Source organism: Procambarus clarkii, chromosome 11, assembly GCF_040958095.1.
Source record: "Procambarus clarkii isolate CNS0578487 chromosome 11, FALCON_Pclarkii_2.0, whole genome shotgun sequence".
In the NCBI taxonomy this organism is placed as follows: domain Eukaryota; kingdom Metazoa; phylum Arthropoda; class Malacostraca; order Decapoda; family Cambaridae; genus Procambarus; species Procambarus clarkii.
Genome location: NC_091160.1, coordinates 38,659,915 through 38,678,915, shown reverse-complemented (window position 1 = coordinate 38,678,915; position 19,001 = coordinate 38,659,915). Strand labels below are relative to the sequence as shown.

Below are 19,001 nucleotides of genomic sequence, written 5' to 3'. Positions count from 1 at the left end.
CCCTTCAACTCCCCTACACGAATACTTCCAACAGTGATCTATGCCAACCAATGCTACTTCTAATGCAGATACTAATTCCTAATACTTTTAAACTTTATCATAAGCATCCTTTTTTTTGTACTTGCCTGAGGTTGAGGTATTATTGGCTGCATTAGCTGATTGGTGCGCTATCATATTAGCAATTCTTGAGGCCAGCGACGTAGTTGGTGGCCCTGCACGTCGATAACGCTCTGTCAACAAATTTAGGATGGGGGTGAATAAGGTATTATAAATCAAATTTGCAAGCCGACAAAACATTTAGGATATCACATTTTAGTTACCACTTATCATCAAAATGAAATTTTTGCCAAAATATACTGCATAAAATTTATATTCTAAACAAAAAAATAACAAAAACTATGAATGTAAAGCAAGCTTAGGCTACAGGCTAGATGCCATGAATAGTGTGCCACAATTGTAGCATATAAGGTACCTCCTACACCGACCAAACATACTGCAATAAGAATTAATTTAATAAGATTGAAATGAGTCAATAAAACAGACAAATCGTATATGGAACATGGTGGTGGTGGTGAACCTGTGCCTCCTTCACACACCTGCATCACCAGGGAAGCAATTTGCTCACATCACTGATTCTGGCCCAAATTCTGAGTGCGCTTCAGAGATAAAATGTTATGCCAGATATCCTTGAACTCTACAGTTACTGTATTGTCAGAAGCAAATCAGTGACATCTATATGGATGTAATGGAGTAACCAAGACCCATGAAAAAGTTCTGCTATCCTTTTTTTATTGCTTACCATGTGATATGGTTATCATGTTAACTTAATCTCCTTACCAGGAGAAAATCACAATATGGTCTTTCCTGCTAGTGTTTGAATCTATTTCTGGACAACATTAACAAACAGAATATTAGCAAAGTAGTGAATGAGTTGCAAGACACTTCCTTTAAGCTGTGCAACAGAGAGATTTATGGACAATATAAGTGTGTATATTATGTTGTAGGGTTATACTGTATACAGGATTGTATGTATAAAATCTTGTCAAAAAACATTTCATGCTAAAGTTTACAATAACCTCAACCAAATTTACTAGTGTTATTACTAATTGTCATATTTCAATTAATATGTCTTACCTGGTGGACTTGGTGGATCTTCTTCACGATCTACAGAAGCCGATGAGGTACCAGATGATGTGCTGGAAGTGGGCGACGACGCGTTGAGGAAGCCACGAAGACGGCGCTCCTGCTGCTCCAGTGCCTCCTGTCTCTCCCGTAAACGCTCCTGAAGTCGTTCAAAGGAGTGACGTAACATCTGAGGACGCTATAATGAATTACCCAATAGCAGAGGTGGGTTACATGATCTTATGTGACTCTTTAATAAAAAATTAACCCATATGCTTTTATGTCAGCAATGAAAGTCAAGACATTGCCAAATGTGTATCAATATACTGTACAGTACTGTATATTAAATTTAGGCTAATATTAAGTATGTCATATCTCTATTCTAGGGACTAAATAACAGTATATATACAGCAGATTCTTAACCAATCACAATAATCATTACACCTCACACAATCCTCAATACCCAAATGAAGCTTGATACTACACCTTGCACAATCCTCCATACTAGAACGAAGCTTGAACTTTTTAACATGCCTAACAATAATTCTCCTCCATTGTGTTCCTCCGCCTTAAATAGTGTTCCTCCGCCTTAAATAGTGTTCCTCCGCCTTAAATAGTGTTCCTCCGCCTTAAATAGTGTTCCTCCGCCTTAAATAGTGTTCCTCCGCTTCAAATAGTGTTCCTCCGCTTCAAATAGTGTTCCTCCGCTTCAAATAGTGTTCCTCCGCTTCAAATAGTGTTCCTCCGCTTCAAATAGTGTTCCTCCGCCTCAAATAGTGTTCCTCCGCCTCAAATAGTGTTCCTCCGCCTCAAATAGTGTTCCTCCGCCTCAAATAGTGTTCCTCCGCCTCAAATAGTGTTCCTCCGCCTCAAATAGTGTTCCTCCGCCTCAAATAGTGTTCCTCCGCCTCAAATAGTGTTCCTCCGCCTCAAATAGTGTTCCTCCGCCTCAAATAGTGTTCCTCCGCCTTAAATAGTGTTCCTCCGCCTTAAATAGTGTTCCTCCGCCTTAAATAGTGTTCCTCCGCCTTAAATAGTGTTCCTCCGCCTTAAATAGTGTTCCTCCGCCTTAAATAGTGTTCCTCCGCCTTAAATAGTGTTCCTCCGCCTTAAATAGTGTTCCTCCGCCTTAAATAGTGTTCCTCCGCCTTAAATAGTGTTCCTCCGCCTTAAATAGTGTTCCTCCGCCTTAAATAGTGTTCCTCCGCCTTAAATAGTGTTCCTCCGCCTTAAATAGTGTTCCTCCACCTTAAATAGTGTTCCTCCACCTTAAATAGTGTTCCTCCACCTTAAATAGTGTTCCTCCACCTTAAATAGTGTTCCTCCACCTTAAATAGTGTTCCTCTGCACTTGCTAATATTTGACCACTTACCAATTTTGTTTCAAGTTTTGATCTATATCTGTGACACCTGCTTCTGATAGCTCTCCATCAGGTGGCGGCTACAGCAGTTTTCCGGGAGAGACAATCCTCCCATAAGCCCCTCACACATGCAAACTCTTTCACTCCTTCTTTAAAATGTTGTTCCACTCTCCTTTGCCAAATACTGTAATCCCATTATGTCACTCCTACATCCTTCTCATTTAACAACTCGAGCATTCTACCTACACGTTCACACCACGTAAGTATATTTTGCTTCAAGCCCTCCACGTATTATTTCCTCACTGTAATGAGTGTCATATCATCTCTCTCATATTTGTTCAGTGCTATGTCCGTCTACATACAGTACTCGCACTAGCTGGTTAACTAAAAAATAGAAAATTCCAATGTTTGTATTAGTACTTTATTATTTATCAGTCCTTTCTTAACTCCCATAGCTTTCTCTCATTCACATCATTATTCACCTTTCCAAGCCCTCTTCTCCCTGTCATTACTCTCTCTCTCTCTCTCTCTCATTTCATCTTCCATACATCTCATTTTAGCTATTCTACGCCTAAGTATTTACATCTTACTGCCTCTTCCAATGTCTCTATCTTTTATAAAGAGACTACGATACTGTAATTCATCGGTAAGCCTAACTTTCAGAATCCCCCTCACCCCTCTAGCAACCAAAACAATTCTTATATAGTAATGCCAGAATTTAAAATCTTTTAAATCAATTAAATTGTAATTATCAAGCCATATTTTGAAGTCAAACTTCTAGTTACTTAAGTTATTTTTCATAATTTGACTATTAAAGTATGATGCAGGTGAATTCAACTGGTTTGAATTCAGTCAACCATGTAACAAACTTTACCACGGGGATATTACACAACTTTCTCTCACTTCTATGCGTAGTTCAATGCTTTCATTCTTATAAGCTCAGTCAATCAATGCCACCTATAAATTACTTCACTTCACATGACAGAGTTCAGTATTATTCAGCTGTCATCTATAATTAAAATATTTGATGTAACAAACTTAAAGCCATCATGAAACATTCTTGTTCCTCCCTTGTCCTGTGCCGGCTCTTGCCACTCTCTCGGTTTATGTATACAGTATTGTTTTCCAATTTTACAAATATTCTGCCACTTCCCATTTCTATACAAATACTGTAATCCATACCTGTGTTTCATCGTTTAAAAACAATACAGTTTAGTTCCGATGTTTCACTACTGTTACACACGTGCACTTGAAAATATCAGTAAAAGCCACGAGGTAGATTCGAATCTGTGCTCTGGGTACTTACTCCAAAGCAAACACCTCTCGCCACTACACCATGGCATGGTCAAAAGCATTGCAATCTGGGATTCAACTAAATCCTCTAAGGTTCTACAAGCCAGAGTGCATGGGGGGCATTGTGTGAAACCCTGGTTAGGCTTCAGTGTAACCTCAGGAACCCTAGAGGATTCAGTTGAAGCTCAGGTTGCAATGCTTTTGACCATGTCGTGGTGTAATAGTCTAAGGCATTTGCTTAGAAGTAACCAGAGAAGAGGTTTAATCCTCCTCCTCATGGCTCCTCCTGATTTTCTCATTGATATATCACATTACTGTCATTTCTTTGTACACTTGCAATTGTATCATTTATTCTTTCATCTCTCCACTTAACTTTCTTGTTTGTTTCCAAATAAGGTTTATTTTCCATAGAGTGCCAATAATGTTTTCACACAAATTTAATCTTTAACCTCCTCCGTTCTGTTGGATTTGGTTCAGTTTTCATTCTGTATGTCGAGTCCATCTAAACTACTTCTTAACTTTGCCTGACAAATAATTCTTTCATAAGCTTTTCATGTCTTTGCTATAACCCCAAGTACACACAGTTTTACTGCTACTCTGCTAATTAAAATGTTCTTACTACATTTCTTTTGCTTTCACTCTATTTTCTTTAAAAAACAGCCACATCTCCATCTCACCATCAACAGCTTCTACTTTAATTAAGACAGTACTTTACAGGTTCACAATTTCAACACCTACCCATATCTTACGGCATACTGATCACTACCTAGACAACCCTTATTTATCTCCAAAATGCTCTTAACTACTATTGTACATTTTATTATTGTTGCTTTATAATTATATCTCTGAACATTAAGTAAACTTACAAGAACCTCGACCACCACCTTACCGTTCTTGTCTGTGTGCCATACTGATTGCCCGATACAATCCGCACAATATCTCTTGGCTGTTCCTCCGAATGTCCTTGATCTGGTGGTGGTGTTGGAAGTGGACCAATCACAGCTCCAGTCCCGGTGGTTGTAGTCGGGATTCCTGGTTCCAACAAGCCTCTTGTTGGAGACAATCGTCCTCCCAATGCTCCTCCTGTGGAGCTATTAGTTGCCTGCAGAGGAGCAGATAGCTCAGGAAGGTGGAGACGTGTGCGTATAGAACGACGCCGGGGAAGCCGACGAAAAACACTAGGCGACATCATGCATGACCTATGGACAAAGATAAATGTTTCTAGAAGTTTTTTAGTACAGGATAATTACTTTCATAAATTTGCAATGTATTAACATAGTTGACATCTTAAAATAAACAAATTTTGCTTGTAAACATCCAAGGCAAGCATCAACAAGCAGTCATTTCTCAGGACATGAAAAAATATATAATGAATACATACAGGGGTACAATAATTACAGGGTGCTATAATGAACAGAGGAAATAAAATGAGTTTAGACTGCTTTAAGAAGAGTGGGAGGATGTGGTAGTGGTGTTGTAGTGCTGTTCCAATGTTCTGTCAAATTTACTTGTGAAATTATGAAATGAAGCTTTCACAACTTCTGCTTGAAGCATGGTCAATTTGTTTACCACCTGCAATGATTACTAATATTTCCTTAGATGACAGGTAACTCTCCACCATCAGAGAAGCAAATATAGACATCTTACATCGACATATAGCCATTATATGTAAACATTGCAGTGATAGGACTGTGCCACTGGGTCTAGATCTAGTTTATAACTCTAGTTCAGAATGATCAGCTACATTAGAGGTTTCAATACTGATGATGCAGCCCATCCTCCTAAGGTTTTCCAACGTCAAGAAAACGGTCAGTTTAAAGTGTCCTCTCCTAACCTACCAGAGGACCCAAAACAGAAAATGGGACAGTACGTCATTTTTGCGAGTCGCTTCCATTTTTTTAGTACAACAATTTTTGGCCTTGTGTATACATACAAGCAAAAAACTACATTCTTTGTAGGAGGCCAAGTTGGATGATGACAATACAGTCACTTCAGAACAACCATCAAATGCTGGACTCAATCTTACTATGATCAATAAGTAATGGTGAAATGCTCTGTTCAACAAGATCTTAAATATGGGTATGTATATCAGATGGTGATTGCTGGATTGCAACTCTTCTATTAATTGTGCTTGCATGAATGCATTCATTAGTATTGGTATTGTTCATGAACCGATATATAACAAAATTAAAATAAATAAAGCTTAGCCTATACTGTTCATTAAATATTGATAGAATAAACTGACAAAAATATGCCACCAATTCTGGTACTTTAGCTGTCTGAGATTGTTTATGAAACTTGCTGAAACATTTAAACATTGCAAAATTGGTTATCATTTTATTTTTTATTTTTACCAGTTAACAAACTTAGTAGAACAAACTGACACTTAAAATTTCAATAGTATTACACCAATTTAAGCACCATAACAAACCTATGAGAGTGTCGAGATCGTGCTCTTGTCCCAAAAGGCCCTCTCTGTAATCGGGCAACTGATCTAGGACTAGTACGAGACCAATGGCGAATAAGAGGCAATGGTTGGGAGTTGACACTAGGTCCTAGGTGCGGGGATGGCACCTGGAGATCATCTTCCCCGACGCCTCCACTTCTGTTCAGCAATAAATACACTAACATTAGTCACACAATGGATAATGTTACATTGCGTTTCAATACAACCTAAAAATTATTCTACTTGCATGTAAATGCTGACCATGAAACAAATTTGATATGGATACCAATTACTGAAAATTTCATGTACAGTACTGTATTATATTAACACAAATTTCCTTGTTTCCAAATTACAATAATGTTTAAACTAAACAAAAAAAACAGCATTGAATATAATGAAACACCATTCTCTGGGCGAGTCCCGAGGTGCCTCGGAGCTATACAGGCTGATATGATTATCCCTATCTTTGGCACCAGTCGATGTGGGTGGAGTTCTAGGCCTACCTGGGACCACAAGCCAGAACCTGACCCCCTCAGAAAGGCACGAGGAGCAATGGCCTATAGAAATGCACATGTGATTTGGAGCATTCTATGTCTGCCATCGACCAGGTCAGGCCCCCAGAAAGGTAAACATCCCAAAACAAACCCCTATTCTGGTTGAAACTACTACTAAAAGTCAAACGAGTGGACAGAACCCCACAAAGAAAAACCAGCAAATGAGCATGACGTCACCACGTGCCGTGCCGCCATCTGTGCAACTCCTCCCCTTGCCTGGAAGGGGAAGAGGGAGCCCCAGAACCCTCGTACCAGCTACCCACACCCCAGTTCTGAGGCAGGATATCAAAAACACCCGCAAAAACCAAGCCTCCAAGTCTCATCCAGAAAATGGCGTTTCCTTACATTCAATGTTGGTTTTCTGGGCAAAAACCCCATCGGCTCCCCGGAGCTACTTACCAAAAGACGAAAACAAGAGGGACTTACCAGGGAGGTGGTCGGCACTCGCTCCTCAATGCTAAGTCAAGACAACTGGATGCAACCACCGACCCAAAGTGACACAGGCCCAACTAGGCCCTGGAACATTGACAAGGAAGCACACAGCTAGGACCCTGTTCGGCCACCAAATACCCCTGAACCCAAACAGTCAGCCCAAGACATGTTACCGAAGACGGCAAGAGCAGCAAACTGATGAACGTCAGTGGGCACGGGGATAGATCGCAGGCTGGCTAGACCGAATAACCCTGTGGACGACCTAGAAGACCCGAACCCTGGAACAGGGAAGAAGGAAACCGGATAAACCCAAAGCGCAGTCCCCGGACACAGAAGCCGTGGTGTGCAAATAACGGCGGAGAGCTGCAACCTGACACAACACATGCTGCACCCCTGGCCAGACCAACTAAGCTGTCAACCACACAAGGACCCTCCGGAAAACAGCCGTCTCATTCTTCGCCAGAAAAGGAGACGACGACTACAAACGAACAAACCTATCACCAGAGCTAAAAGAGCAGAAACCCCTTCACCGGAGGAAAGCATGAAGCTTCCCTGACCCGACCCCCAGAAGCCAATGCCAACAGGAAAAAAGCCTTGGGACCACAAGTCCTCAGTCACCAGTGCAGCCGAAAGGGAAGGAACCTGCACAGTGAAGCTGAACCACTGCCAGCATCCCTGCTGAAGGGCAGGGGCGAACAAACACGCATTGAAGGGCTCGAATTCGCCCCTAAGGTAAACCTAGAACCACTGTCAATGCCTCGTGCCACTCAAGCATGCGGGTAGGACAGATAGTAATCCAAGCATCCAACGACAACACAGGGCAGTCTGCTAGCCAGGACAACTACAGAACCTCATAACGAACCCAGTATGGAGACGAAGACCCAAACCTGAAAGAAGACAGATCTACTATAGAGGACACAATCCGGGTCGTGCAGGCGGTAAGCTGCAATGGCCACCCGCACTTCAGTAGGGGGAGACGTGGAAAGCCGAAAACCTTCGGAAGGACGGAACCGAACCCGGGGAGGAGCCGACACCAAATCCAAATTGTACGCAGAGGGGGGGTGGAAAAGAAAACCTCACTCCTTGTAGCAGTAAGCCCCGCTCGGAGGGTAGGACAAACCCAGGCGGGGTCCAAAGGAGCCCAAGGCCCCAAGTCAGCCCATCCCCAAACCCGGGAACCTCCACACCAAGACCCGGGGCCAAGTCATCTCCAAAGCCCCGGCCTTACAAGAAAAAACCGGGACAGCTGGAAAGACAGGAAGAAATGGGGCCCACTGGTCAGACCCCGTCGTCACAGCTGAGGAACCGACTCATATGCCTTCGTACAACCCCCTCCCAGAAAGGGCAACCCCTGAAACTGCCCGAGTCTCAAAACCATCTAAACCCTGCCCCAAGTCAGAAGCAGGGGGGGGAGGGGAACATAATGAACCACAGCAGAGGAAGAACGAAGGGGTGCGGACGAAACAAAAGCCAAAACGACCAACACCCCCAAGTCCGGATCCCTATAAGCAAAACAGGGCAGCCTCGGGGCTTCCTGGGTAGCAATCAACCTAGCGTGTTGCAGCAACCTAAATCTAGCATGCAACGCCTGAGTTGCCCTGCACCCTGATAAAGTCATCAGTGGACTGGGTGAATTGAGTCACATACAAGCAACAAATCTCACAGGACTCTGGGTCAAAGGTGTCACTGATCCAACAAGCAGCATGACGGAGGCAAAAACTAGTGAGATGTCACCCTGAGACAAGGGAACAGAGCAACCCTCAAACCCACACAAGGCGAGAGGGGACCCAGGGGTCACATCTATTGGACCCCCTTGCGCTCCCGCGAGGTTTTCCAGGGCCCCCTTAGACTGGTACCGCTAAGGGTAAGCCCAAGCAGGGATACTGCAAACCTGCGCCCTAAGTCTACCAATCAAACCACTAAAAGCTGAACCCCAGGGACGTGTCCACTCACAGGAGCCTAGCAGGGGGTACCACCCAGAAACAGAAATGTGTATCAAAATCTACAATATAGATAGGGATAATAAACCAAAGGATGGAATCCCCCCCCCCCCCACCAGGCAGGAAAACAAAAACAAAAGGAAAACTTCACAAGAGGACAACGTACCCAGGCAGAACAGAGCCGGCCGTCATTATAGGTGATAACTAGCTGTGTAGTACCCCGCACTCCTACCAGTGCAAACTACCTCTTACCCTAAGGTAAACAAGGAGGAGGAACTCCCCACCCCCCCAGCACACTCAGGGCAGCCAATTACTTAGCAGCAAAAGACCAACAGAGGATAGACCCCAAGGTAATTTGTAGAAGACAACCCTAAGCCCCAAGGGTGGTACTTACAGGGCCACTTAGGGAAGGGAACCCTAAGCGCAGGCAGCTCGAGTACCTGTGAAGATTACTCCCAGCTCATGCGCCACACTGAAGACAGTACTAAACACAAGGCACAGCACTGACACAAGAAAACAGGAGCTGGAGTCACACAACCAAGCCTCAAACATGTCAGCCGAGAACTGGGGTGTGGGTAGCCGGCGCTAGGGGTCTGGGGTTCCCCTTTTTTCCTCCCGGGAAGAGGGGAGCTGCGCAATTAACGGGATGGCACAGCACGTGGTGACGTCATGCTCATTTGCTTGTTTTTCTTTGGTGAGTTCTGTCCACTCAGTTTGACTTTCAGTAGTAGTTTCAACCAGAATACTGGTTTGTTTTAGGAAGCTTACCTTTCTGGGTGCCTGACCCAGTCAATGGCAGACATAGAATGCTCCAAATCACATATGCATTTCTATAGGTCACTGCTCCTCGTGCTTCTCTGAGGGGGCCAGGTTCTGGCTCATGGTCCCTGGTAGGCCTAAGAACTCCATTCACACTGAATGATGCCAAAGTCTAATAGTTCCATATCAGCGTAGGATAAGCTCTGGGGGAGCCAAAGGGGCTACCCCCAGTAAAATGTGTTGTTCAATCAGAAATAAAAGTTTCATAAAGAGAGAACTCAAGCAAAAAGTTAGAGTGAAAGAAAACACTTTTCACTGAGTTGCTTACAAGCAAAGGTTAAGATTAATGCCAACATTGGTATCTTCTCTTGTCACTTACATTACTACTATTGTATAATTAAAACATGTATTATCATAATCAAAATATATATCACAAATCATGAAAAAAACCAGTGTTGAATGTAATGAAATGCCATTTTCTGGGTGTGACCCGGAGGCTTCCCGGAGCTATACAGGCTGATATGCTAATACTATCAGACTTTGGCATCAGTCATGTGTATGGAGTTCTGTGGGCCTACCGGGGACCACGAACCAGAACCTGGCCCCCTCAGAGAGGCAAGGGCAGCAATGGCCTATAGAAACCCCCGTGTGGTTGGAAGCATTCTATGTCTGCCATCGACAGGGTCGGGCACCCAGAAAGGTAAGCATCCCAAAACAAACCCCTTCCCTATTCTGGTTAAAACTGCTACCTAACGTTGAACTAGTGGATAGAACTCCCCAATATGAAACGAGCAAACTAGCATGACATCACACTGTCAACGCACTGCTGTCTGCACAACTCCCCACTCCCCAAGAGGGGGAAGGGAGAGCCCCAGACCCCCCACGCCGGCGATCCACACCTCAATTCTGAGGCTGGATGTCAAGAAAATGCGAAAAACTGCTGACCGGAGGGAGGGAGGGATGCCAGGGGAGCCTCCGGATCACACCCAGAAAATGGCGTTTCATTACATTCAAAGCTGGTTTTCTGGGGGGAGCTAACTACCCACAGAGGAAAGTAGAGGGACTCATCCAAGAGGTGGTCGCTGCTTCGCTCCGCATCTCAAAACCGAGACAATTGGCTGCAAGCCGCCGACTCAAGGCGACACAGGCCCGACTAGGCCCAAGGGCGTGTATGAGATAACGAGTAGCCAGGACCCAGTTCGACCGCCAAAAAACCCCGCGCCCGAAAGTCAAACCAGGTCACGTTACCAAAGACGGCGGCAAGAGTCGCGAACTTACGAACGTCACGAGCTCGGGGATAGACTGCAGGCTGGCCGTAAGAATCCTGCAGATGACCTGGGAAACCTGCACCCGTGAACAGGGATGAAGGGAAACCGGAGCAACCCAAAATGCGTCCACGGACACAGAAGCCGAAGGCTCGCAAAGAACAGCGGAAGAACCGCCACGGGCCACAAAACACGATGCACCCCCGGCCTAACCAACCATGCATCAAAAATTCAAGGACCCCTCCAGAAAGCAGCAGTCTCAATCTTTGCCAGATAAGAAAGAGATGGCTGTAGATGAACAAACCTACCGCCCCGACCGAAGGAGCAGAAAACCAGAACCGGAGGGGCCACTATAAACTGAGAAGAAAGAAAAGAGCACTCTGTCCAATGACCAGGACGGCACAGGCAGCGCATGAGCAGGCCGGAAAAACGAACCAGCGCCTGAACGAAGGAGATGCCAGACCACAAACTCACCTGCAGAACATAGGCACGGAAGGGTCATGACAATGTTACTAGGTTGGTGCCACCAGAGGCGGCTAGGGTATTGTGCACCCGCAGCCGAGAAAACCGGGAGCACCACCCGTAGAAGCAGGCCACAGCTGCTCATGCAGGAGAAGAGGAGGGGAGAGGCGAAGAAGGCGCCCCCACCCAAAATGCAGGAAAAACCCGACGTCCTCCCCATAGCGGCACTCCAGAACACCCTCAGGAGAAACGGGGCATGGACTGGAGAATGAGAAGAGCGAGAGGCAAAGCACTCGAGAGGAAATGGACGGAGAACACCAGCACTTGTGCACAAGGCCCGAACCAAAACCAAAGCACAGGACACTAAAGAAAAGTAGCCCAACAGTTTGTATCCCGAGTGATTCGCTTAAGAGAAGAAACAGGCCAAAACACGGGAACAGAAGCCAAAAAGAAGTAAGCAACGACACACAGAGCCAGCTCATTTAATGAAAACAATGAACCGAATTGGAACCCAATTGGGCTACAAGCAGCCCAACCGGACCACAAGCAGCCCAACCGGACCACAAGCAGCCCAACCTGGCATCCCGAACCAGGAGTATGGAAGGAAAATGAGCAGTGCCGAGACACAGCAAGGAGAAAAGATACAAGAACAAAAGAACGAGACAGGGCCAAAAACCAAGAGGAAGCACGGAAGAGGACCAACAAGCCCTAGAAAGAACCGGAGGGAAGCCTCACCGAAAGATGACAGACATTCCAATAATACAGGAAGGAGCAAACACCATCCTGAACCTTCGAGAACACAGAAGCAAGCACAAATGACGAAGGCAGAGAAAGGCCCAGTCTCACCCAAGACCAAAAGTCATGCACAACCCCAAGAAGAGGGGAACATGATGGAGAAGTCCCATCCCAAGAAAAAGGGGTGAATAACGGAGAAGAGCACCCACCGACAGGACGGAACCAATGGGCGTAAGGGACAAGGAACTGAGCCCGGGGAGGGGCCGACGCCCAACAACTCGTGCGGAGAGTGGGGAAGGAAAACCCCCCACTCCGCACAACTGCAAGCCCCGCCCAGAGGGAAGAAAAAACCCTGACAGGGTCCAACAGGGCCTGAGGCCCCCCCAAGTCAACCCCTCCCCAGCCCCAGGAACCCACATGGCAGGCCCCGGGGCCGAGCCGTCCCCCAAAGCCCCAACCTCACAAGAAAAAACTGGAGCAGCCGTGAAAAGCACAAAGGATGGGAGCCCACTGGCAAACTCATACAACACGGCTGAAGGAACAGGCTCGAATGCCCCCGTCGCTACCCCGGAATTCCTATTCCGGGGTAGCGACGGGGTAGAATCCCGAGACCAACCGAGTCTCAAAACCCTGGAAGCCCCGCCCCGACCCCGAACTCACAGACGGTAAAGACCCGGATGCAGGGAGGAAGGGGGCGGGGTGACCCGACAAAACCACCAACCAAAACGCGGCAGCCTCGAGGCTTCCGGTGAGCAAACAACCTAGCACGTTGCCACCGAAGCTCAACGTGCATTGCCCGTGCTGCCTGCACCCACATAGTCAGCATAAGACTGGGTAACCGAGTCACAAACAAGCAACAAAACTCGCAGGACTCCGGACCGAAGGTGTCACCGACCCCACAGGCAGCAGACGGAGGCAAAACAGTGAGTCACCCTGAGACAAGGAAACAGAGCAACCCTCGAACTCGCACAAAGTGAGGGGGGACTCCGGGGCCACATCCATCGGGCTCACGCTCCCCCTAGGGGTTTCCCAGGGTCCAGAGCGTTTATTATAAAAGGACTCGCACTCAGGTAATCTCAGGCAGGGTACTGCTAACTGGCGCCCATGTCTACCAAACAACTTTCTAAGAATTGGGCCCCCCGGGACATGTACACTCACGGGGACCTAGCAGGGGAAACCACCAGAAGAAGGAAGAGTACTCAGTACAAAGGGGGAAAGAACCAAAGGCAGACCCCCCCACCAGGTAGACAAACAAAAAGAAAAAGAAAACCCTGCAAGAGTACAGCGTACCCAGGCGGAACAGAGCCGGCCGCTATGATTGGTGAAAACAAGCTGAGCAGTACCCTGCGCCCCTACCTGTGCAAACTGCCCCTCACCCTAAGGAGAACAAGGGATACAGAACCCCATATCACACAAAGGGAGGCCGAAAACCAAGCAGTAAATGGCCTAGCAGAAGCAGGACCCAAAGAACTTGTGGAAGGTAACCCCAAGCCCCAAGGGCAGTACTTACAGGGCACCTAGGGAAGGTAACCCTGGGCGCATGCAGCCTGAGTACTGGAGACTCACTCCCGGCTCACGCACCACCTAGAAGACAAACACCACACTCTAGTTACAGTGCTGAAACAACCACTGGAGCCGGAGCACACAACCAGTGCCTTTAGCATCAGCCGAAGAACTAGGGTGTGGATCGTCGGCATGGGGGTCCGAGGCTCCCCCTTCCCACTCCCGGGGAGGGGGGAGCTGCACAGACAGCGGCGCGTGATGTGTGATGTCATGCTAGTTTGCTCGTTTTGTTTTGGGGAGTTCTATCCACTAGTTCAGCGTTATGTAGCAAATTTAACCAGAATAGGGGTTTGTTTTGAGACGCTTATCTTTCTCGGTGCCCGATCCTGGTCGATGGCAGACATAGAATGCTTCCAACCACACGGGGGTTTCTATAGGCCATTGCTCCCCTTGCCTCTCTGAGGAGGCCAGGTTCTGGCTCATGGTCTCCGGTAGGCCCACAGAACTCCATACACATGACTGTTGCCAAAGTCTGACATTAGCATATCAGCCTGTATAGCTCTGGGGAGCCGACGGGGCTTCCCCCAGAAAATTACGGGAATATGAATTTTTTGGAGTAAATTTTTTGTTAAGACTGGCACAACAAGGCATAGTTAATTTTTCCTTGTAAAATATACCTTTCACCAAATGTGAAGTTACCTGTGGGTAGTTGAGGTATTGATTTCTGGTAGAGGTCCACTGAGGTCTTCCACCGATTGGTCTACCGACATACGTAAGGAATGGATTTGGTGCTGTATGTCATAGAGCATGGATCGGATCTGCTGTAACCGCATTATCTCATGTCTATGTCTAGTAATCTCTAAGTGTGCTCTGGAAATATATAAAATATTGCCTTAGGGACTCATATGTATACACTCAGCCATCTTATAAAGCTGGTTCCTATAATGTTAATTTGCACCAGCACAGATATTTTGACCACCAAAATTTAAAAAAAGGATGGATTGTGGTTTTAAACTATCCACAATCAAGTCAAATAAAGGTTACAGTGTGGGATAGTGGTACTACAGTACTTATGGTAATGGATACAACATTAGAGTCTATTACACTCTAATAGAATATAATAATAATAGTCTAATAATACTCTATTATTAGAGTTTATTTGTTCAACATTAGAGTGCTCTCACAATTCATCATGGGCACACACTGCACACATTCTGGATGTATAGTGCACTATACTCCATTCTTGCATCAATGTCAATTACCAAGCATTCTGCAAGTGTCCCATCTGCTCTGTTATATCACGCACTGGATAGTATTCAATGACTTGAGTATGGGTAGAGTGCACCATCATTTGGTTATATTATACAAATGAGTTTAGTTTATGCAAAATAAAGAAAGCAGAAGAGAGTTTAAGCTGTACCTCAGTCAGCGTATAATGTTGCATTCTCAACAGCTGCAAAGAGAATGTGAAAATAAGAAATTCACTTTGAAAAAAGGAAAAGATGCTGACTAGAAGGAAAACACTGAATCAAGAGAAGGAAGTGATTAGAGTAACACCAGCCATGTGAAAGCACTTAGGATGTAACAACACTTAACACTTTCGTTCAGTAACGACGCAGCATTGCGTCGTTTTTTTAGTAGACGCATTTCTGGTAACGATGCAGCATTGCGTCGTTCATTAAAATATTTGCCAAAAATGCGGGTTTTATCCGATTTTTGGGGACCGGTTTTAAATTGCGCGCCAATGTCTTCCCGTTTTGCTTGTTAGGCCTCGTGGCACTCAGGCGGCGCGGCACACGCCATAGGCCCATTGTTTTCGCTCCACTGTTGTGACCGGTGTCGCCTCCCTTCGCGTCTCAAACGTGTGAACATTTCGGCTATTTTCCGTGGCTATATTTCTTACTGTGGCTTTAGAAACTATCTGCGCTTACTCCACGATGGATAGTGATCATAAACAGAGCCATTCCAGGAAGAGACGCGAAAGAAAGGCATGAAAAGGAGTCTTCATGTCTTCACCCCACATACTGTACCATCATGTCTTCACCCCACATACTGTACCATCATGTCTTCACCCCACATACTGTACCATCATGTCTTCACCCCACATACTGTACCATCATGTCTTCACCCCACATACTGTACCATCATGTCTTCACCTCACATACTGTACCATCATGTCCTCACCACACATACTGTACCATCATGTCTTCACCCCACATACTGTACCATCATGTCTTCACCTCACATACTGTACCATCATGTCCTCACTCCACATACTGTACCATCATGTCTTCACCCCACATACTGTACCATCATGTCTTCACCTCACATACTGTACCATCATGTCCTCACCCCACATACTGTACCATCATGTCCTCACTCCAAAAAAGCCTTTTACCTTAATTCATTCTTAACAGATAAAAACACTTCATTATTAACAGATATAAACACTTACCTGCATATTCTTTGCATATTTTCAATGTGCCGACTAAGAAGCTGCACCCCAAACTGAGGATCAAGAGTGGAGGAAGTGGGATAGCGTGAAGATGATGTGAGAGAAGACATCCGGGACCGAGATGCTCCCGAAAGACCAGAAGGTCCGGGAATTGCGAGATCTTCGTTGGGGTCACTATGAGGAACTTGTGTGCTGGGTGATATCGGAGGAATGGGAGGCAGGGGTGGAAGGTCTCTCTGGTTATTCTGGGACTCACGAGGAACATTAATTCTTTCATGCTCCATCTCCCTTGATTGTGAATCTCTCACTGTGTTAGTTTGGGTTGCATCTAATTCACTAGGGCGTATTTCACTACTTCCTGTACTATCCTGAGCACCATTATTCTGGGTGCCCTCGGGTCTAATGCCACCACTACCACCAGCATTATCACTATCCACCTCACTACTTTGACTACTTCCTAAACCAGGCTCACTTCTACTTTGTGTTAATCTACTACGTCCAAAGTGAATAACAGGATAGTAGTCCACTTGTAACCCTGCACGCTCCGACTGAGACCCTATCGAGCGCAGACTGGGCGCTCCTTGATTAGGTGCATCTTCATCATCACTAGCCCTCTCCTCTGTCCCTCGATAATTTCTCCGTTCAGTAAGATTACCGTCACTTCTTCTTGTCCCAGACACTCCATCACCTGCCACTGGTGCCCTGTGGTCCCCAGACCCACCTAGCGCACCAGTATCACCTAAACTGTGAACACTTGATGCCTCTCCAGCACTGTCGGAATCTTGACCAGGTCGCTGAAGCCTCGACTCCCACAACAATGAAAGGCGCGTATTTCTCTCAGACACACCACTCGCTCCACTGGTGGCCGATGAACTAGAATCAAGACTGGAAGAAGAGGCACTGTCATCACTAATAATTTGCCGCAAAGTCCGAACAGCACTTAAGCCATAATCCTCTTCCAGTCTTAGATTCAGCTCGGTGGAGGCTTGAGAATCACGACCTCCCTGGATGTCAGGAGCCCAAGTTGACCGTCCTCTGGAATTCTCACCATGAGATGAATCCTGGGGTAAATGGAAGATTTGTTATATCAATTAAAATATAGCATACATTATGTAACTAAGGGCTTTGTATTAACACCTATGTAGTGTCAAATAAATACAATACCAAATGATAAGTAAATACAGAACAAACAATTTAGATCAACCTTTCACCATGTGGATGAATTTTAACTCATGTTGATATACATCTATTTTCTTTAAACATTTTACACTGCAATTCACTTTCACCACAAAATCTTTCACAATTAGCAGATTTCATTCATGCCTTAATAGTTACAGCAGTGTGTTCCTTAATGACTATGCACTCAACGTCACGTGACTTCCTGTTGGGGTACACAATGTCACGTGACTTCCTGTTGGGGTACACAATGTCACGTGACTTCCTGTTGGGGTACACAATGTCACGTGACTTCCTGTTGGGGTACACAATGCACAACAACCACATGTGAAAAAATGCACTGAATCTTGGGGTTCTAACAAAGAAAATGGCAATTGCATCATATTGCAAAAACAAACTGAACAATTCAAAATATTAATATTTCTCAATGCTAAATCCATGAAAACATTTTACTGTTCAGATCTGAAGGCGTGCATATAATTTGAGCTCGGCATCACTTGACCTCCAGCACAATATTTTTGCATGTGATTTATATACTGAAATATGAATTAATGTAGTATATCCAAACCCCCTATTGACCACTCTACTGCTCTCAAACCTCTGCTGGAAATTCAACATTTTCCTAAAGATCAACACATATTCACCATCAGAGCATATTTTGATTTATTCTAACATTTCCTAACATACTTCTCTCAAGACTTTCATATCCCTCTTAAATTCCTTATTTCTTTTAAAACTGCATAAATTACCGATTCCAAGGACTTCTTATGTATCCAGTCCATCTCGATTCACTGAACTATATGGAACCAAACCATTTGTTGCATCTGCAGATTCATTACAACTAGAGATGCATTCAAGAGGCATTTTATTTAGACCTAAGAAAAACATCAGCATTGAATGTAACGGCAAACCTCTTTCTGGGAGGTTTGACTCTTGGTTTAGAAACCAAGGCACAGAGGAAGCCATAGAGGCTCCCTAAAGCTATCCCACTGAAGTGACATGCCGTCCTACTTTGTTACATCAGCCATAGGAGTCCTGTATGGCCTACAGGAGACCAGAGCCAGAACTTAGCCCCCCCCCCCTCACAGAGGCACATGGAGCAGGAGATTGTTACAATCACCCTGAAAAAATATCCAGAAAGTAAGTGATGCAATACAGACAACTGCAAAGTTCACAGAAAAATTAAGCAATGAAACAGCCAATGACTCCACAAACTACTGTACAGGTATTTGCTCAGAAATGTGCTTAAGCTTCCCCCCCCCCCCTCCCCCACCCTAGTTACGACTGGCCACCATCAGCTGGCAACTCCACCGGGAAATCCCGGCTTCCATACCATCTTGGCCTCAGTCCAAAGCTGACAGATCATGAACTAGTGCTCCTGGTGGGGGAGGAAGGGGTCTATATTAGGGAGTCAATGAAACCCTACCTGAGAGATGCATTTCATTACATTCAATGCTGGTTTCCCAGAGGTCCTGAATGATGGCAGAATGATGACAGAA

General features: G+C 45.4%; 1 protein-coding gene across 7 annotated transcripts in view; it reads right to left on the bottom strand.

Annotated features, from left to right (window-relative positions):
• The window catches only part of LOC123758336 (uncharacterized), a 48,131-nt gene that overhangs the window by 14,213 nt on the left and 14,917 nt on the right, over positions 1 to 19,001 (bottom strand). For 3 of the 7 annotated variants that reach the window (XM_069322641.1, XM_045742621.2, XM_045742624.2), the window contains 6 exons: positions 16,327 to 17,387; positions 14,571 to 14,741; positions 6,207 to 6,380; positions 4,665 to 4,974; positions 1,135 to 1,321; positions 126 to 230 (listed from right to left, as the gene is read on the bottom strand). In XM_069322641.1, the coding sequence (XP_069178742.1) occupies positions 126 to 230; positions 1,135 to 1,321; positions 4,665 to 4,974; positions 6,207 to 6,380; positions 14,571 to 14,741; positions 16,327 to 17,387 (2,008 nt within the window). The remainder of the gene's footprint in view (positions 1 to 125; positions 231 to 1,134; positions 1,322 to 4,664; positions 4,975 to 6,206; positions 6,381 to 14,570; positions 14,742 to 16,326; positions 17,388 to 19,001) is intronic. The other 4 variants (XM_069322643.1, XM_045742622.2, XM_069322644.1 and 1 more) reach the window with 2 other exon arrangements.